The sequence below is a fragment of the Parasteatoda tepidariorum genome, chromosome 6 (genome assembly GCF_982258835.1).
Source record: "Parasteatoda tepidariorum strain Cologne lab strain chromosome 6, Ptep-v5.0, whole genome shotgun sequence".
In the NCBI taxonomy this organism is placed as follows: domain Eukaryota; kingdom Metazoa; phylum Arthropoda; class Arachnida; order Araneae; family Theridiidae; genus Parasteatoda; species Parasteatoda tepidariorum.
In genome coordinates, this window is record NC_141760.1 from 49,303,303 (window position 1) to 49,320,082 (window position 16,780).

At 30.9% G+C, this 16,780-nt stretch overlaps 1 protein-coding gene across 1 annotated transcript in view; it reads left to right on the top strand.

Annotated features, from left to right (window-relative positions):
- Positions 1–11,255: 11,255 nt before the first annotated feature.
- Positions 11,256–16,780, top strand: part of LOC107449347 (choline/ethanolamine transporter FLVCR2-like) — a 32,554-nt gene continuing 27,029 nt past the window's right edge. Inside the window, exons 1-3 of the mRNA XM_087166829.1 lie at positions 11,256–11,413; positions 13,981–14,406; positions 14,907–15,085. Coding sequence (XP_087022955.1) covers positions 14,055–14,406; positions 14,907–15,085 — 531 coding nt within the window. The 5' untranslated portion in view covers positions 11,256–11,413; positions 13,981–14,054. The remainder of the gene's footprint in view (positions 11,414–13,980; positions 14,407–14,906; positions 15,086–16,780) is intronic.

Genomic DNA, 16,780 nt, shown 5'->3' on the forward strand with positions numbered 1-16,780 from the left:
TGCTGATTCGTATCGACCAGCCATCACCGGGAATCGAACCCGGTTCACTTCATTAGAAGGCGAATGCTCTATCCCCTGAGCCATCTCGGCTCACGGTAATTATTATTCTAAAAATTAAGGTGCGTCAAATTTTTATTCCGTAACATGCACCGGTTAAAAGTACAAGAACACTGAGTGCAGGTACTTTTTACAGCAATTTATTCCGGGAAATTTTTAGTGTAAGCGAGTAGTTGTGATTGTGCTTCAACCACTCCTAATCAAGCATGCTAACTGAAGAATGCGTTGGACAGCAGTTACATCATGGACATGCCAAAACTCCCGCTACAAAAATGCATTGACTAAAATGGCAATCATGCAGAAAAATAGACAAAAGTGCTACCCTTTATCTGTTGTAAATCTTATAGATAATGAACCGTTTTTTGAATTTCTAGATATCTCATTATTTGAATTGAACTCCTAATATCCTCAGTGAAATTAAATAGTTGGAAAAAAATTATGTTGAATTCCACGCGCAACAGAGGGGAAATTACACAAGTATTTTGTTCTAAAAGATATATTAAATATTTTTGAAAACAAAATTCTACTAGAATATGCTACTTTAGGGTGCAATGTTTAATTAATTGGCATAAAATAATAAAAGAGCCTCATAATTAAATTGCAAGTTATTTAAAAGTACTTGTGGCAAAGAGGACAAATGAAATCCATCATTTTTGACATGCACTTTTATTTCTGCTAAATTTTGTGATTTGAACCATCCTAAGCATTATGTGTAGTATTTTTTTAAATTATCCCATTTCAAGGTAAAATGAATTATTATAAGACTTTTAAAATTCCAGACCCCCTTTTATAAGTACAAATAATACGCCGTAACAGGGAGGACATGGAATGTAACGAATAGGACAAAAAGTTGAAGGGAAATATCACTGTTAAAAGTGACTCTTCTGGTATTTAAAGTTGGAGTTAGCAGCACTGCTATTATTGAAACCCGTGCTACATCTCTGTAGTTATATTTGAAAGTTTTTATTTTACCAGACCCTGTTTTAAAAAAACAAGTGCATTGTTTGTTTCTTTCTCAATTTTAGTTATTTGGGCAACAAAATTAGCTATCCAATTTTTTCCTAGAACTTTTTATGCTTGCAAAATTATCTATAGCAACATCAAAAGAATCCCAGTGTTTTAAAGGGTGAATGGTGTACATTAAATATGTCAGGTCCCAAAGTCCTCCATGTTCTCAAAACAAATCAATACCTCTGAGGGTACTGATCGAGGAGTTTCCATGTCTTTTGGATTGGGTTCAAAATTACAAGGCTACGGAGTTGAACATTGGGTCGGCTGTTCAACGACATTCATTGGGTCGCAAATTTGGGTCGGCTGTTCAACGACGGTTATAAAAAGTCAATTGATCAATTGTCGCAAGTCGTTATATTTAGTAATTATATATAATTATTAGGCAAACAACTATGATTTTAATAGAAAATTCACATTTTCGTCAATTGAATATATATATTTCATATGGTGTTTTACCTACGCATAAAATATTTACAGGTCGTAGTACAGCAAAACTTAGATTTACCGATTTTTATGTTCGGATGCATCTGCTTTGATACTTGATATGCTTCCATCATGATGCACATTTGACTTTGTGGATTTTCTGTCCATTTTCTTTAACAATCACGTACTCAGCTCCACCAGGAGTCTGGTAAGAAAGTTTAACAGGTGATAAGACATTTATTACAAGTTTTTTTTTGTTTCATCAGAAACTTCGTTACTAGGCTATTTCTTTTGTTTTGGTAACAAGGTTACAGGATATGCATAGAACGGTTCAACGTTTTCTTGGAGATACAGGTAATGCACTGTTTGCTTTTTTAATTTTCACCAATGCCTAAGGAATATTATAAAGAGAATATCCTTCCTGAATTTGCACTGCCTGTATCAGTGCCTTTTTATTTTTCCTTTGTCTTCTTGTTTATTCAATTTATCTATTTCTCTGTTAAATTTTTTTTCCCAAAATATTTCTGTTATTATAAACTTTCGTTTTTATTCTTTATCTTTCTTCTTACAGATATCTTTTTTTTCTGGAACATTCCAGCTCTATATTCTTTCTGCTGTTGTTTTCCCCACATTGATTACTCACTTAAAAAACTTCTAACTATAAACTAAACAGACTATTAAAAAAAATGGCACAGCTTTGTTCAAAAAGTGTGCTCTAATAGTGGAGGAACTGGTTTAAACCAGTTGAATCAGGATGCATTAGCACTTGTATACATTCCTACAGTTTCTTTCTAATGGCCAACCTATCAGTTTTGTGCAACTTAGGGAACATTTAGTTTTGTCCTCTCTGTTACGTCCCCTCTGTCATATGAGAAACTTTAAAATTTAAATTTTTTTCTTTCAGAAACATAACATAACACGATTGTACTAATAGACTTTATTATAAAAACCAAATATTAAGTTAAAAAGTTTTTCGTGTAATGAATAAAATAAACTTAAAAGAATAATTGTAACAGAGGGGACAGTATATATTTAAGATAGTTTTTACTTAAAAAATAAGAAAAAAAATTTTTTTTGACAGTAATTACTGCATAATTAGACTCAGGAACAATTTATTTTACAATATAAATCAAACTTTATGCAAATTCGTAATATTTTTAATAACTTATTCGTCTTTAAAATAGACAGTTTTTTTGGTAGAAAAAGACAAAATCATGAATGGATTCTTGAATTTTAAATTTTTATGATAGTTCTATATAACATTTAAATTTAATTTTTGAGCGACCACGATTTAGGTTTGCATAAATATTTGGATAATCGAGATACTACTACATTTCGATATAAAGAATAGGAACGCATGCTGCAAAAGTTAAACAAAATATCAAATCTGCTTTAAATAACCGGTAGTATCGAAATATATGAATTTTTTTCTTTAGTCAATACAAAAACTATTTTATAAGTTTCAAACTTTGAAATGTTTTTATGAAGTATTCAACATTAAATAAAAGTGATTTTTTTCTCTTTTTCTATACCTTTTACAGAATCTCCAAAAATTGAATTTAGAAATCAATGTTTCTAGACCGTACTATCGAATAAAAGACTCGCTCAAGTCATTTACATTAAATCAATTACGATTATTTGCTACTACAATTTATTTATCAAAATTTCTTTTCGAAATAAATCTATTTTTCTTCTGTTAGACTTCTTTGTTCTTTTGTATCCATGCAAAAAAATTATTTGAAATAGAAATAAATCACTTTTATTTGATTTATAGTGACAAGTTTGGCGAATTTAGTCATGAAAAACGTGTAATATTTCACGCTTACGTAATTTACTGTCCTTATACTTGTTATATAAGCAGTTTTAAAATAAAAGGGTTATAAAGCAGATATGAATTGTCAGCGTTTATTGATAAGTAGTCGTACATCAGAATTACTTTTTAAACTCATCCTTTCCAAGGTAAACCATAAGTTTTGAAGAAATTCTGTCATGTGTGAGAAAACATATACTTTAAATACTGAGACAAATATTTCAGATAAAAACAATAAAAGCGAAGCGAAATGCTGAATCCTTTACAGCCGTGTATCTACTCTCAGTCACCAAAGCTGTTTTTTACTGTTCTAGTTTTATGTGTACTCTCGAGTACCAAAACTGTCTTTTACTGTTCTAGATGTGTGTGTGCTCTCAGGCACCAAAAGTTGCTTTTTATTGTGGCAGTCATTTGCATGCTCTCAGCCACGAAAACCTTTTTTACCGTTTTAGTCAACAGTCTACTCTCACCATTTTTTCAACTGAAGTCGAATGTCTGCTCTAGGCCCCCTAGCCTTTTTTTTACCGTGCTTGTCGTATGTCTGCTTTCATTCCCCAAAGAACCATTCGGATCTTATAATATTGAACAATATTGTTCAAGTCAATATACTTTGATGGAAATTCAAAATATTATTTCATAAATTCTGTTGTAAGCGTGATAATGTTTTGTTCTTCTCAATTATTATTCTTCATTCTCCGTCCTATTATGCCTATATAGCAAAAACTAATTTCGACCAATATAGCTACAGTATATAAGCTTAATAGGGCTAAAAAGTGCTAAAATCGAATCTCGGTTACTGAAGCAGTTTGTAGCAGACTCAGTTTCATCTGAGAGATCTTTAAACAGCTTGGTGGCGTTCAAAAGGCCATTCAAATAGTACGTTTTCGGCGGTAAAGGTGGCCGGTGCTTAATGCTGACCTCATTGCCTATCATGCCATTAGTCTCAAAATTGTGAACTCATAACGTTCATAACATTCATGACAGATAATTGGCTGTTGGGGTAGAGTTTTACTTAAGCTGTGCAATTAGCATGTCTGATTTACAGTTTAATACTAATGCTTTGATTAAAAACCATTGTCATTTTTAAGAACGGAGGACGCTAAAAAAAGCTTAAGACTGAAGACTTGAAAACCATTTATTCGTTAACCAACCAACGTCTTGTATTTTAATGCAATAAAGCAAAGGTGTGATCGAGATTATTTTCATTCTTAAAAACATATTAATTTATTTTAAAATATAAAAATGAACAAATCTTACATAGGCAGTGATTAATAAATAATCGCTGAAATAATTTTTACTTCAGACATTATCATTGATATGCCACTTAATGATGGTAAACATTGAACAAAAATACGTAATTGATTTTAAAATGTTATATAATTTAATAATTAGACGTATTAATTATAAATTATCCAAATGCTTGATTTTTTCATGCTAATTTATCCGTTACTATTACATGATTAAGTGCTACCGTTCTGAGAACTTTAATATTATGTCATAGAGACATGATTAATCAGGAGCATATTTTTACACGGAAATCCTACAATAAAAACAAAAGAGTAAATAGATAATGGGAAATGTACAGTCCGCAAAAAAAAAGATATCACCCTGAATGACTTTCTTTCTAGTAATCGGATTTTCATGAACTAAGTGTCAATTTTAATGATTCCTGGGGGTAACCTCAAGCATGCTAATTAATTAGTATTAACTATTAATTAAGTTACGAAATCAGACACGAAAACGTACTTTCTCTGAATAAAAAAAATTTTTTTTTACATATTTGGAATCCTGGCCCTTAAAAAAGGGGGGTAGACTAAATTTTGAAAGCATTGGATCATAAATTGGGTCGCAATAAACGTTTATATATTTGGTGATAGTCCAGAAAACAGCCAACTAAGGTCACAGCAGCAAATGAATATTTTAACATAGCCCATAGACTAATTCAAAAGAGGAAAACTTAATTTCACTCGGTTGCTAAGCAACCCAGCTCTTATTATAAATATAAACAATATTTTAGAGACAATTTTTTTACAGCTTTAATCGAGTCTTCTAAGCAATAAAGTTTGAAGAAACAAAAAAGGTACTTAAAAAATAAAATGAAGATTGTATAGTAATTCTAATACACATTCACAAGGTTTTCCATAATTTACAATATTTCTCTTTTTTGTAACTCAAGGAATTGCTGAATGTTAAGTGGCATTTTAAAAATTTTGAAATATGTAATGTTTAAGAATAAGATATTAAAATAATATGCTTCATATTATTTCATTATTCATTGCTTAAAAATCCCTTCATTCTGCTAGATATTTAAGTTGCATGGTTTTCTTTGGATAAAGATGATTTCCAAATAGCATCCTCATGCTTCGATACATTTTGAAACTTACGTTCGCAAATTCACCATAAAATGTCGCACAGCATGTTCTTCAATTACGATAAGCTACATTCACCACCAAATACTGCTACTATGATATTTTTTGTTTTCTTACATGTATCTGATACGATACTCTATTTTTAAACAGAGCTCGTAAGGTTCTTAAGATACTGAAATGGGGGCGCAAAAACTTGAAAAATAAAATATTCAATTTCCTTAACTCAAAAAATCTGTTCTCAAAATTTTAATTTAAAAGTTAAAGATAACTTTTACAATATTGATGCCACTGTGCTCTTGCGTTTCTGAAGACCACATTAATCCTGTTAAAATATTAAAAAGCATATGTTTACTTTAACGAGTGTTAAATCCTTATCAAAATAATGATCAAGACCCAAATGCAAAGCAGTATAGTTGATGATGAAAACTCAACTGTCTTCAAAAAATATGAAGAGGGAAGTAAAAGTCGACATGCTTCGAGCGTTCAAATACACTGGTTATCATAAATTAAGGAAAAATCACAAAAATAGCGATAACTCTTTCAAAAGTAAGCCAAACCGTGCAAAATTTGCATATGTTGTCCACTAAGAGTAGCTGAGTAAAATTGCAATATGCAAATTAGTGGCGCTGCACTCGGCTTACGTCATCTGCCTGGAGCATAAAAGTCCAAGTTTGAGAGAAAGCACACAAATTTTACTGTGATTGCGACATTGAAAATCTGAGATAGCCAATTCGTAATAATGACCTCTAGGCATCATTTGCCTGAAGAACTACGATGGAGAGCCATCGGGAGACTAGAGGCAGGGCAGAGTCAATCAGAAGTGGCCAGATGGCTAAATGTGAGTCCATCTGTGGTTCATAGACTTTGGAGGCAATTTCAAACCACAGATTCGGCATCTAGGAGGTTCAGTCAAGGACGGCCAACTGTTACGACCAGTGCCGATGACCGATATTTGGCATTAAGTGCACGCAGGAATAGAACCGCTACTCCGACACATCTTAGATCCTCTCTTGCTGCAGCCACCGGAAGGTTGGTGTCAACGTCAACTGTGCGCAGAAGGCTCCACGAAGGTGGTCTGTATGCGAGACGACCAGCCATTTGCGTGCCGCTCACATCACGCCATAGGAGAGACCGTTTGCAGTGGGCCCGACAACATGTCCACTGGACGTCAGATCAATGGAGGCCTGTTCTCTTTACGGATGAGTCCAGGTTTAGTCTAGAAAGTGACAGTAGACGTTATTTGATATGGAGAGAACCTGGGACCCGTTATCATCCATCAAACATCCGTGAAAGAGATGCATACGGAAGAGGCAGTGTCTGTGTTTGGGGAGGCATATCCTTAGGAGGGCGCACATACCTCCATGTCTTTCCAAGGGGAACCGTGAATGCTCAGGTTTATCGAGACAACATCCTTGATGCTTATGTGCGCCCATATGCCGGGGCAATTGGTGATTGCTTCCTGTTACAGGACGATAATGCAAGACCACACAGAGCTCGCATTGTTGATGATTATCTTCAACAGGAAACAATTACTCGCATGGAGTGGCCAGCTCGATCCCCGGACTTGAATCCTATCGAGCACGTTTGGGATGCTCTAGGGAGGCGTGTATCTGCCATCAATCCGCCCCCTCAGACCCTTGCCACGCTTGCAACTGCTTTACAAGAGCAATGGCTCTCACTTCCTATTGAACTGATAGACCGCATAATTGAAAGCATCACACATCGCTGTTTGTGCTGTATTGCTTCTAGAGGCAATCATATTCCATATTAAAGGTACTTTTTCTATTGCAAACCGATACTTCCAATTTGTTTATTTTATACATGTGCTAATTTCTATACTACTATTAATGTCTGATAATTTCTTTTTATGTTGTTTAATACCTTACTATGTGTTGTATATTGTGGGTAAGTTTCATAAAATTCCATGTGTAATTTCTTGAGTTATCGCGATTTTTGTGAATTTTCCTTAATTTATGATAACCAGTGTATAAGCGTCCATTTTTAGGATTTGTCAGGCATGAATGACTCGTGACTTTAATTATTGGACGCTCGAAACATTATTGGACGCTATTTTTATTATCATCTATTATTTATACAGTTTTTATATTTTTGATTCCGTTTCTTGGGATTATCCATTTAGTAGCACAGCATATTAAATTATTTCATTCGATATTAAAATAAGCTTTACGTAAGATACAGGCATAGGTCCTTAGATTGAAAAAATAATAATTCACTACTTTTTAAAAAAATAAATGCAGTACAATTTTTTTTCCGTCTACAATTGAAATTTCAAGAGTCGAATGTGAAAATGGAATGTCCCCTAGCCCCAGAAATCGAAATTAAATAGCTACAATTAAATAGTTTAAGTAGTTACTATTTTAAACATGTTAGTGTTTCCGTCCAACTCGAAGTTTTTTGAAAAGGTATTTTTTATCTTTCGATTCAAAAAGTTATTCTACATATATTTTAGGGTATACTTTAGGAGTAGTTCGAACTAGCTTATTTTACACCCTTATTTACTTAAAATTATTAAATAATTTGTTAAAATAAGTTATTAAAGCTATATGATTTAATGTATTTATAGTATAATAGAAAACGGGGTTTCGCATATCCTTAAACTTGATACCGTTCATTAAATAAATGGAATAAGCTTAGATAAATAATAAAAGTTAATTTTTTTTCTCGTTTTAGTTTTCAAGGAATAATAAGTTTCGATCAAAGAGATTTCATTCTGGAAATAACGAAATTATTGAGTAAGCTCCTTGGAGTAATATCATTCTTATTCTCTTATGACAAAGTATGGGAAAAATTGGTTTTCACAGTTTCTGTAAAAAGTATGTTAACTTTCTCGCTGCGACATTTTATCAAAATATTTTTATCAATGTATTTTTTATCAAAATAAGCTCGAAAGTTGCGCATTTTTAATTGCATTTTTTTAAAAAATCAGATAATTCTAAAATTGGCACGGCTTCGGAATCTTTTTACAAATTTCAATTTTTAGTATTTGCTGCTTATCAAAATAAGGCGTTTTCCTAACAACAAATTATACTATAATAATATCTTGGGAATCGTGCTAAAGTTAAAAATTAAAAATAGTTTAGAAACAAAACAAAATAGTTTAGCATGTAATCTGGAAAAAAATCTACATAGTATCATAAAGAAAGAGTAAAAGATATAATGAAATAATTAGTTGGATAGTTCTGTGAATCACACGTGGTCAGATAATTGAAAATTTAATTTCACAACTAAGATGTTGGAACGATATTTAAGATACTGAGATATTTTAAGACGCTTGAAAATTTTGTTACGTATTCAACAGCTTTTTATGTTCGGTATCTTTACACTCTTTGTAGTGACTTATAAAACATCGACACTATCTTAGATAATCTATGTTTAAGTCACAAGAAACAAAAAAGGACAATATTTTATTTATTTTTTCGAAAAAAATAGTATGCTTAGTAAATAATCAGCTGTTTTGCTTCGCATCAAATAATTTTAAACAGCGAAATGTTTTTAATTTCTGTTAACAAGGTTTTTTTTTTAGCTAGCAGACAATAATTCCAAGTTTTCTTTTTTAAAAGAACTTGACAATAGTTTAAGAAGGAACTTTACTTTAAAGAAAACCTGAATTAAAATACTAAAATTTCTTAGTATATTAATCAAGAAATAGTATAAAAAAGAAGCGTGAAGAAAAAGATTTTAAATATGTCAGAATTTAATTAAATCGTTGGTAAAATATTTCTGCGAAACTCTCCCGGACAGGTGATTAAAAAATTTATTTTAAGATTAAGACTATATATAAGATGTTGAGAAATTTTGAGATGCTTAAAAATTTTGACTACGTAGTCGTATTAATATATATTGTAAAAATTAATAAATATATTATTCCAAATCTATGCATACGTATGTATCCTTTTCAAAGTGTATCAATTATTGAGAAAACAAACTAAAAATAAAATATAATCACATTAAATAATCACATTCTATCTGAAGCATGCTTTTATAAAACTCGATATTCGTTGAATAAAATGTTTTTTATTCAATAAAATGTTTTATCCAAACTTCTTTACTTCTTTTCATTCTTTATAAGGTTTTAGACGACTAAAAAAGAAACATCGCATTTTATAGTTTCAAAAAATTAAAAATAAAAAGATTGGAAATAGGCTATTAACGAAAAAAATATTAATGAAATTTTACGCTACGCTTGCGAAGTCATGTTCCTCGTAAGTTAATCACATTTTAATATTAATCGAACCCATTTAAATATTTCTTCATTGCGCTAAATTATTTTTTTAAAAATAATTAATTTTAATTTTTCTCATCTTCTTCTAAATAAAAACAGTTGAAACTTAATATTTTTAAATTGAAAAATATGTAGATTAATATGGTAAAAAAAAATTCATACATTATAATTCAAAATTTTTTCATCCTCAATTTAATTAAATAATTAAGAATCGCAATTAATTATAAAAAATAATTTTTTTGTATGAAATTATATTTGGGTAAATGAGTTTTATGAGTGGATGTAATTTTTTTAATTGCTTAGTTAGTTTTCAAAATATGACTAAAAACGCAGAAAGTGAAATTAACATTAAGGGGTCCAAACTTTGAATGGCTCTCCTGACCTAACTATGGGGACCACATTTCCCAGATTACGGCTACCCCCTATATTGTGAAGATTAAGAATCCAAATACGTGAAAAAAATGTGCTTATTCGGTGAAAGTACGTTTTTGTGTCCGATTTCGTAACTTAATTAATCGTTAGCACTAAACAATCAGCATATTTGAGGTCATTCCCAGAAAACATTAAGATTGGCACTTAGCACGTGAAAATTCGATCATTAGAACGAAAATTATTCAGAGTGATATCTTTTTTTTGCGGACTCTACATAAGAGCAAATTTAGTTAGCATTTTCACAAAGATTACGCAATTTTTTTTTCGAGGAAGTGAATATATTAAAAAGGAAAATTAAAAAAGATGATAATGCATAGAGCGTATTAACATGAAATAACACTCAGCTATGGTATCTGGTCTCAAAAGCTTTTCGTGTATTCTTTAAAACTTTGCTGTGTAAGTCTTATTTTGTAAAAAAATACATATTTGGAAATTTTTCAATCTATAATTCTTTATAAAGCAGTTCTTTTATACTTTTTGTGTTCTACCATTTGGAAAAGAATTATGCAAACAAAGCTTTGCAGTGCTTTTTAGGGAAGTTTGAAAATCCAAAAACTAAAACGATAAATTTTAATGATTCATTTTTTTTTTGTTGCTAAAATGGAAAATTAATAGCGAAATAAATTAGTAGCTAAATTTTTTTCGTACTGAAAACATTAAATATTTTCTAAATAACCCATTTTGAAAAACATTTGATAAAAAGTAGTAGGTCCTTTACAAGGTTGAGTGTCACCATTTATTGTTTCCCAATGTTATGCCTAAACGAACAACTGTTTGATAAATAGTCAGAATACTTGTTTTATGCGACATGATTTTTTTTATTTATTAACTCTTTATGTCTGTAAAGAAATCGATGATTTTTATTTCTAAAACACTAAAACTAGAAAGCATATTAATTTTACTTGAAGAAGATAAATATGCCTTAAATATTGTTCAATATTTTGTTCGCTGTTCTTCCTTCTCCTGATTTTTGTCTAGGATGTTATAGAAGGAAAAGAACAAAAAAATACGTAACACAAAATCATATATTGCTGAAAATGAAGGCTGATATTACTCGGAAGGTGTTAAGTAAGTTTTTTTTCTCTCACATTCTGTGTCCTTATCATCTGTTTTCCGATCATTAAAATTATGTGCATAATATATATCATTTTAAATTTCTCCACGAATTTTTTTAATGATTTTAGTTTAAAACATTGATAAAAAAATTAACAAATCAGCTTTTAATGATATCAGAGAGACATAAGCTCATTTTATGTTAGCTCAGAGCTTTACTTCTGATTTATCACTTTAAAATTCATAGATCACTTAACGACATTGTAAATCTTTTTACAATTGTGAAAAATCAACTAAATGGCAAAATTTTTATTACTTTATATCGAGTTTTTGTAGTTCTCAGAAACTTTTAAATGACATTTTTTCCTTTGCGTATATATACATCAAATGAATAGGAAATTACAATACTGTTTAGCATTTTTAGTTATAATTAGAATAATTTCTATTATGTATTTTATGTTAATGGATAATTCTTTATATCTAAAATCAATCAAACTGTAACTGCTTTCGTTGGAATGAATTATTAATTATTTTTATAATTTGAAAAAATATTTATTTGCTTATAAATTAAATTGAATTATGCAGTTTAATACAATTAGTATCTCTCAAACTGTTTAAAGATTCACGTGTCCTATTTTTCTGCGTTATATTAACTCTATGAGGAATTGTAAATTTCTGCATAAATACGAAAACAATTTTAAGAAACGGATTTCAAACTAAATCAAGGAACATCCACATATGGTATTTAGTAACATCATGGAATATTTTATTAAAAATATTACGATAATTTTTTATAAAATGAAAATCCCTTAGTTCAAGATTCTAGTCAATAATATCAAATAAAAAAATCAACCGAAATTCAATTCACTACATTCGGAGACATTTGAGTCAGAAATTGATTTTTGTTTGTGAAATTTAAAAGAAAAATAATTTTGTAATTAATTTTAAATTTCTCCAAAAAGTTAAAGTAAAAATTATAAGTCAAAATATTAGATATTTTTAAAAATGCTCATATCTCGATAAATATTTAATCTAGATCAAATATGAAGTTGTTGCAAGTAAGAATCAAAGTTATCGATACAAGTTACAAGTTTATTGCTTGAATTTTCTAGTATAGGGTGTTCAAAAATACTTGTTTACTTTCCTAATTTATTGTCGGTCTCTCAAACCTCTGAGAGCCTTGAACTTTACTGCAAAGTAGGAATTAAAAACTTTTAAAATTACTAAATAGTCCTCTTAAACTATTTCTTAAGAAATTAAAAAAAAATATTAAAAACTCTTGCCTGTAGAATGTCTCTTCCATTATTGTAGGGTAGTGTATAAGTTCAAGAGGGGTAAAATAAAGGATATCTTCAAGGTCTTGTCCAGCAGCACTCAAACCTTGGTAGTTTCATCTTTTTGAATGACCATTAGAATCACCAATTAAGATTGTTGTTTGATGGATGTCAAGATTCATAGATCAAGTTTGTTACCAGGAAGGATATGGACGGCATAAATCCTAACGAGGCATTTACTTTTCTTAAGTTTAATTTTTCACTCTTATCTATAGTTTCCTTCATGGTTTTAACAACCTCTAAATCGGCTGTGTGGTCTCATTTAACTCCAAGTAGGATTTTTTTCCTATGCCCAAATGGGGAATGAAATTTCATCAATACAGGCATCTGAAGTGCAAATTGGTTGGACACTCTTACATGGGCACCATATCAGGAGAGCCACCGTTGCTCTCACAGTAAGGACAGATAAAGCAGAGAATGAAAGAACATTCAAGTCTTGCCCGGGATTCGAACCCAGAACCTTCCTGATGCAGGGCTAGTTTCCTGACCCCTACACAGTCCGGTTGGCTCTTCAACTAAGATACCACTGGAAATTCATGTGAGTTTTCATTTAAATCCAACTAAGATTTTTTTTTCTCCTATGCTCACCTGGGGAATGACCTGACAATCATCTGAAAAGCAGATTTGTTGGCCACTCTTTCAGGGGCACCATATTAGGTACCATATTGCCCGGGATTCAAACCCAGAAACTTTCCGATGCAAGGCCAGTTCCCTGACCCTTTTACAGTCCGGTCGGCACTGCAACAAATTCGTCTGAGAATTTCACTGGAAAATCGTCTGAGTTTTCATAGAAAAGATAGGCAATATACCCTAACAAAGGGAAACATTTTAATTTTTCAACTGTAAGATTTGCCTTTACGATGGAACAGACATCAATATCAAATTTATGAGATTTCCCTGATAATCAGTCTTCTTAACCTGGGGTGAACCACCCGAATTCCACGAAACTAAAATCCAAATATTGACATTTAATCGAATTATAGTATTACATTCGGGATGAAAAGAACAGAAGATTGCATAACGAAATTAAAGTTCACTTTGCAGTTATATCGTGGCACGGGGTACACCACAATGAGATGGAACTGCATTGCAACCCTTATTTTAATTTCTCATTACATTTTATTTTTTTTTTCAACTTATTCGACGCAGTTATTCTTTTTTCCCTGGCTCCGCAAAATAAAATTGTATAACTTTTTACTCATCCTATATTATGTTTTACATATAAACATGGTGTTTCTTTCATTTTAGATAAAACTGAAATTACAAAGATACATTAGTCACAGCTATCGGAAGTAAGAAAGACTATAATTTTTTCAATCAAAATGATTGAAAGGAAAAATTCCTGTGACTTGTCGATCTCAACAGTGACCCTTACTAATGGAACAAATCCTCATTCGAAACAAGAAGAGCCTGTAATAAAAGTTTACAGAAGACGCTACTGGATGCTGTTTCTTTTCAGTTTCCTTTCAGTGCTGTGTGGAATGATATTTCCTCAATATGTGTCCATTGCAGATGTGAACATTTGTTACTATGACATATCAACAAGCACACTGAATTGGACTGCTAATATTTTCTTTCTCGGTTACGTGATTCTTGTATTCCCCGCCTCGTACTGCATGAATTATGTAGGTCTGAGATGGACGGTGATAGCTGGAGCGTTGAGCAATACTGCAGGTAAGTGTATTTTTGTGCATTGTCAAAAGAAATTTTAAAGTACCGGGACAAATACAAATATATGCCCACTTATTTTAGTTGCTAAAAATCACAAATTATAATTAGTTAATATGTAATTAAAGACTATTTGTTATAGAATATAGTTCTTGCGATATCTGGTTAATTCGGAAACATCTCACGGCTCGCACAGATCTCTGAACTCATTTAAAATATTTCCAACTGTAAGCAGATTATGGGATAGAATGTCCATGACATTGTGCTAATCGTAGGAAGTTCTTCCTCACCATGTTACCCGAATGCTGGTTAGTTACATCAAAACAACTTCCATAGAGAAGAGATTTTTATTTTTCCAGCACTTAATCTATAAGTCCCAGTATTATCTTCTAGGTTTAGTTCGGATTTGAATATTCATAACCTCAAATCAAAATTGCATTTGCTTCTGTAATAACAAGAATACATTTCTCTTTCAATTGTAAACTTTATAGTCGTTTTCATTTCAGCTTGTGCTATACAGTTCACGGGACTATCACCTGAAAATTTTGCTTACATTTTAGTCAGTACAATATTTGGATCCATGTCTAATCTCTTAGTGTTATCTGTTCCTCCATTCTTAGCAGCGACATGGTTCCCAGCAAATGAGCTTTCTAGAGCATGTGCTGCTGGAGTATTTGGGAATCAGGTACCTTACAATAATTAATTCTCCATTTTTTATGATCTATTTTTTGCTGTTATAATATCTAAAATTTGGGCTAACTATTCAAAGTTTCAAAACGAAAGTTACTAAGTTGTGCAAGTCAGAAGCTGAACTCGATCAGTACTTCACCATCAATGCCATCAATTTCCGTTTGCCTTAATCCCGTTGAAATTTCATGTGCATAAATGGAAACTTCAATAAAATTACTCTAGTTTTTTTAAGGTATGAAAAAAAATGGATTACTCCTCGACGTCCATTTAAAAACAAGATTTTACCTATTTTATTCTATTTTTTCATAGCTCTCAATTTTATTATTTCCGGGCATAATGTTTCTCAAACTCAGACCATAATTAAAATTAACCTTACTAATTCTGTATCATTTCGTGTTAAATGCTATCATATACTATTGCAAAAAATAAATTACATGAATTTCGTAAATTTACACAAACTTCATGTAAACACCTTAAATCACATGACATTAATTTCTTAAAATGAGCATATTCCAGAGATGCTCCAATTAAATTTTATGTTAATTTGATTTTTTATTTTAATATTTTAGTGATAGTGCTTCTGGACCTCAAACCATGCGTTAGCGTTTACTATTCTAAGGAAGTTGAGACATATGTTAAATATAGTTATAAATTCTTGAGAAACATTTCTCGCACATTATAATTATTGTTTGAAAACTTTAAACAAAATTACTTGATAACATTTTAAATTAGTAGATTCGAGAAATAAATGTCAGTTAACTTTATATGGTAATTAATTTCATGCTCAACTTCACTAATAATTTAATAAACGACATCTTATCGATGTTATACAACAGGGATGGCCAACCTGCGGCTCTTTCAAGGATTATTTGCAGCTCTCGAAAAATGTAACCGAGTTCCCTTTTCCTTTTTCTGCTATTATATTTGTAAAAAATTATTATCGTTCCTTGACGGATCGACAGATATCACAGATCTTCCCCAATTTGCAGTTTTCATACGTTTTACTTCACTTGACTTCGTTGTTTAAGTTGAATTATTAAATTTAGTAGCACTTCAAGAGTCAACCAACGGTGTCGACATTAAAAATGCATTAGATTCCATAATAAAAACTTTTTATGTGCCTCTTAATAAACTTGTAAGCATTGCAACTGATGTAGCTCCGGCAATGCTGGGTAAAGAAAATCGGTACAGAATATTTAAAATATCCTGATGTTATGAAAATGGTGTTACACATTGTAAATTACTTTCGCACCAATGTGAAAAATCATCGACAATTCAAAAATTTTCTTAAAGAATTAAAGGACTATGAACTTTCAAATGACATAAGTCGACGTCGATTACATAATTTTTGAAATTTGTACCAGAATCGAAGTATCCTGAATTAAAAAAGGATGCTTGTCAAATTATTTCAATATTCGGAACAACGTACTTATGTGAAACACTTTATTGAAACAACTATTCACCAAATTTAAAGAATTATCAAGAGAAGAAAAATAAATGTGTTTAACTTTTAATATTTAAATTCAATACACATAATTTGTACTTTTATTCATATGTTTTCAATAAATGTAATTTCAGTAAATTTTATTATTTAAAAGCTTGGCAAAAAAGGCATGAATTTTTTTTTTGCCAAGCTTTTAAATACGTATTTAATTGAGGCTCGATAGAAATTTCAAATTTTGAAAAATGG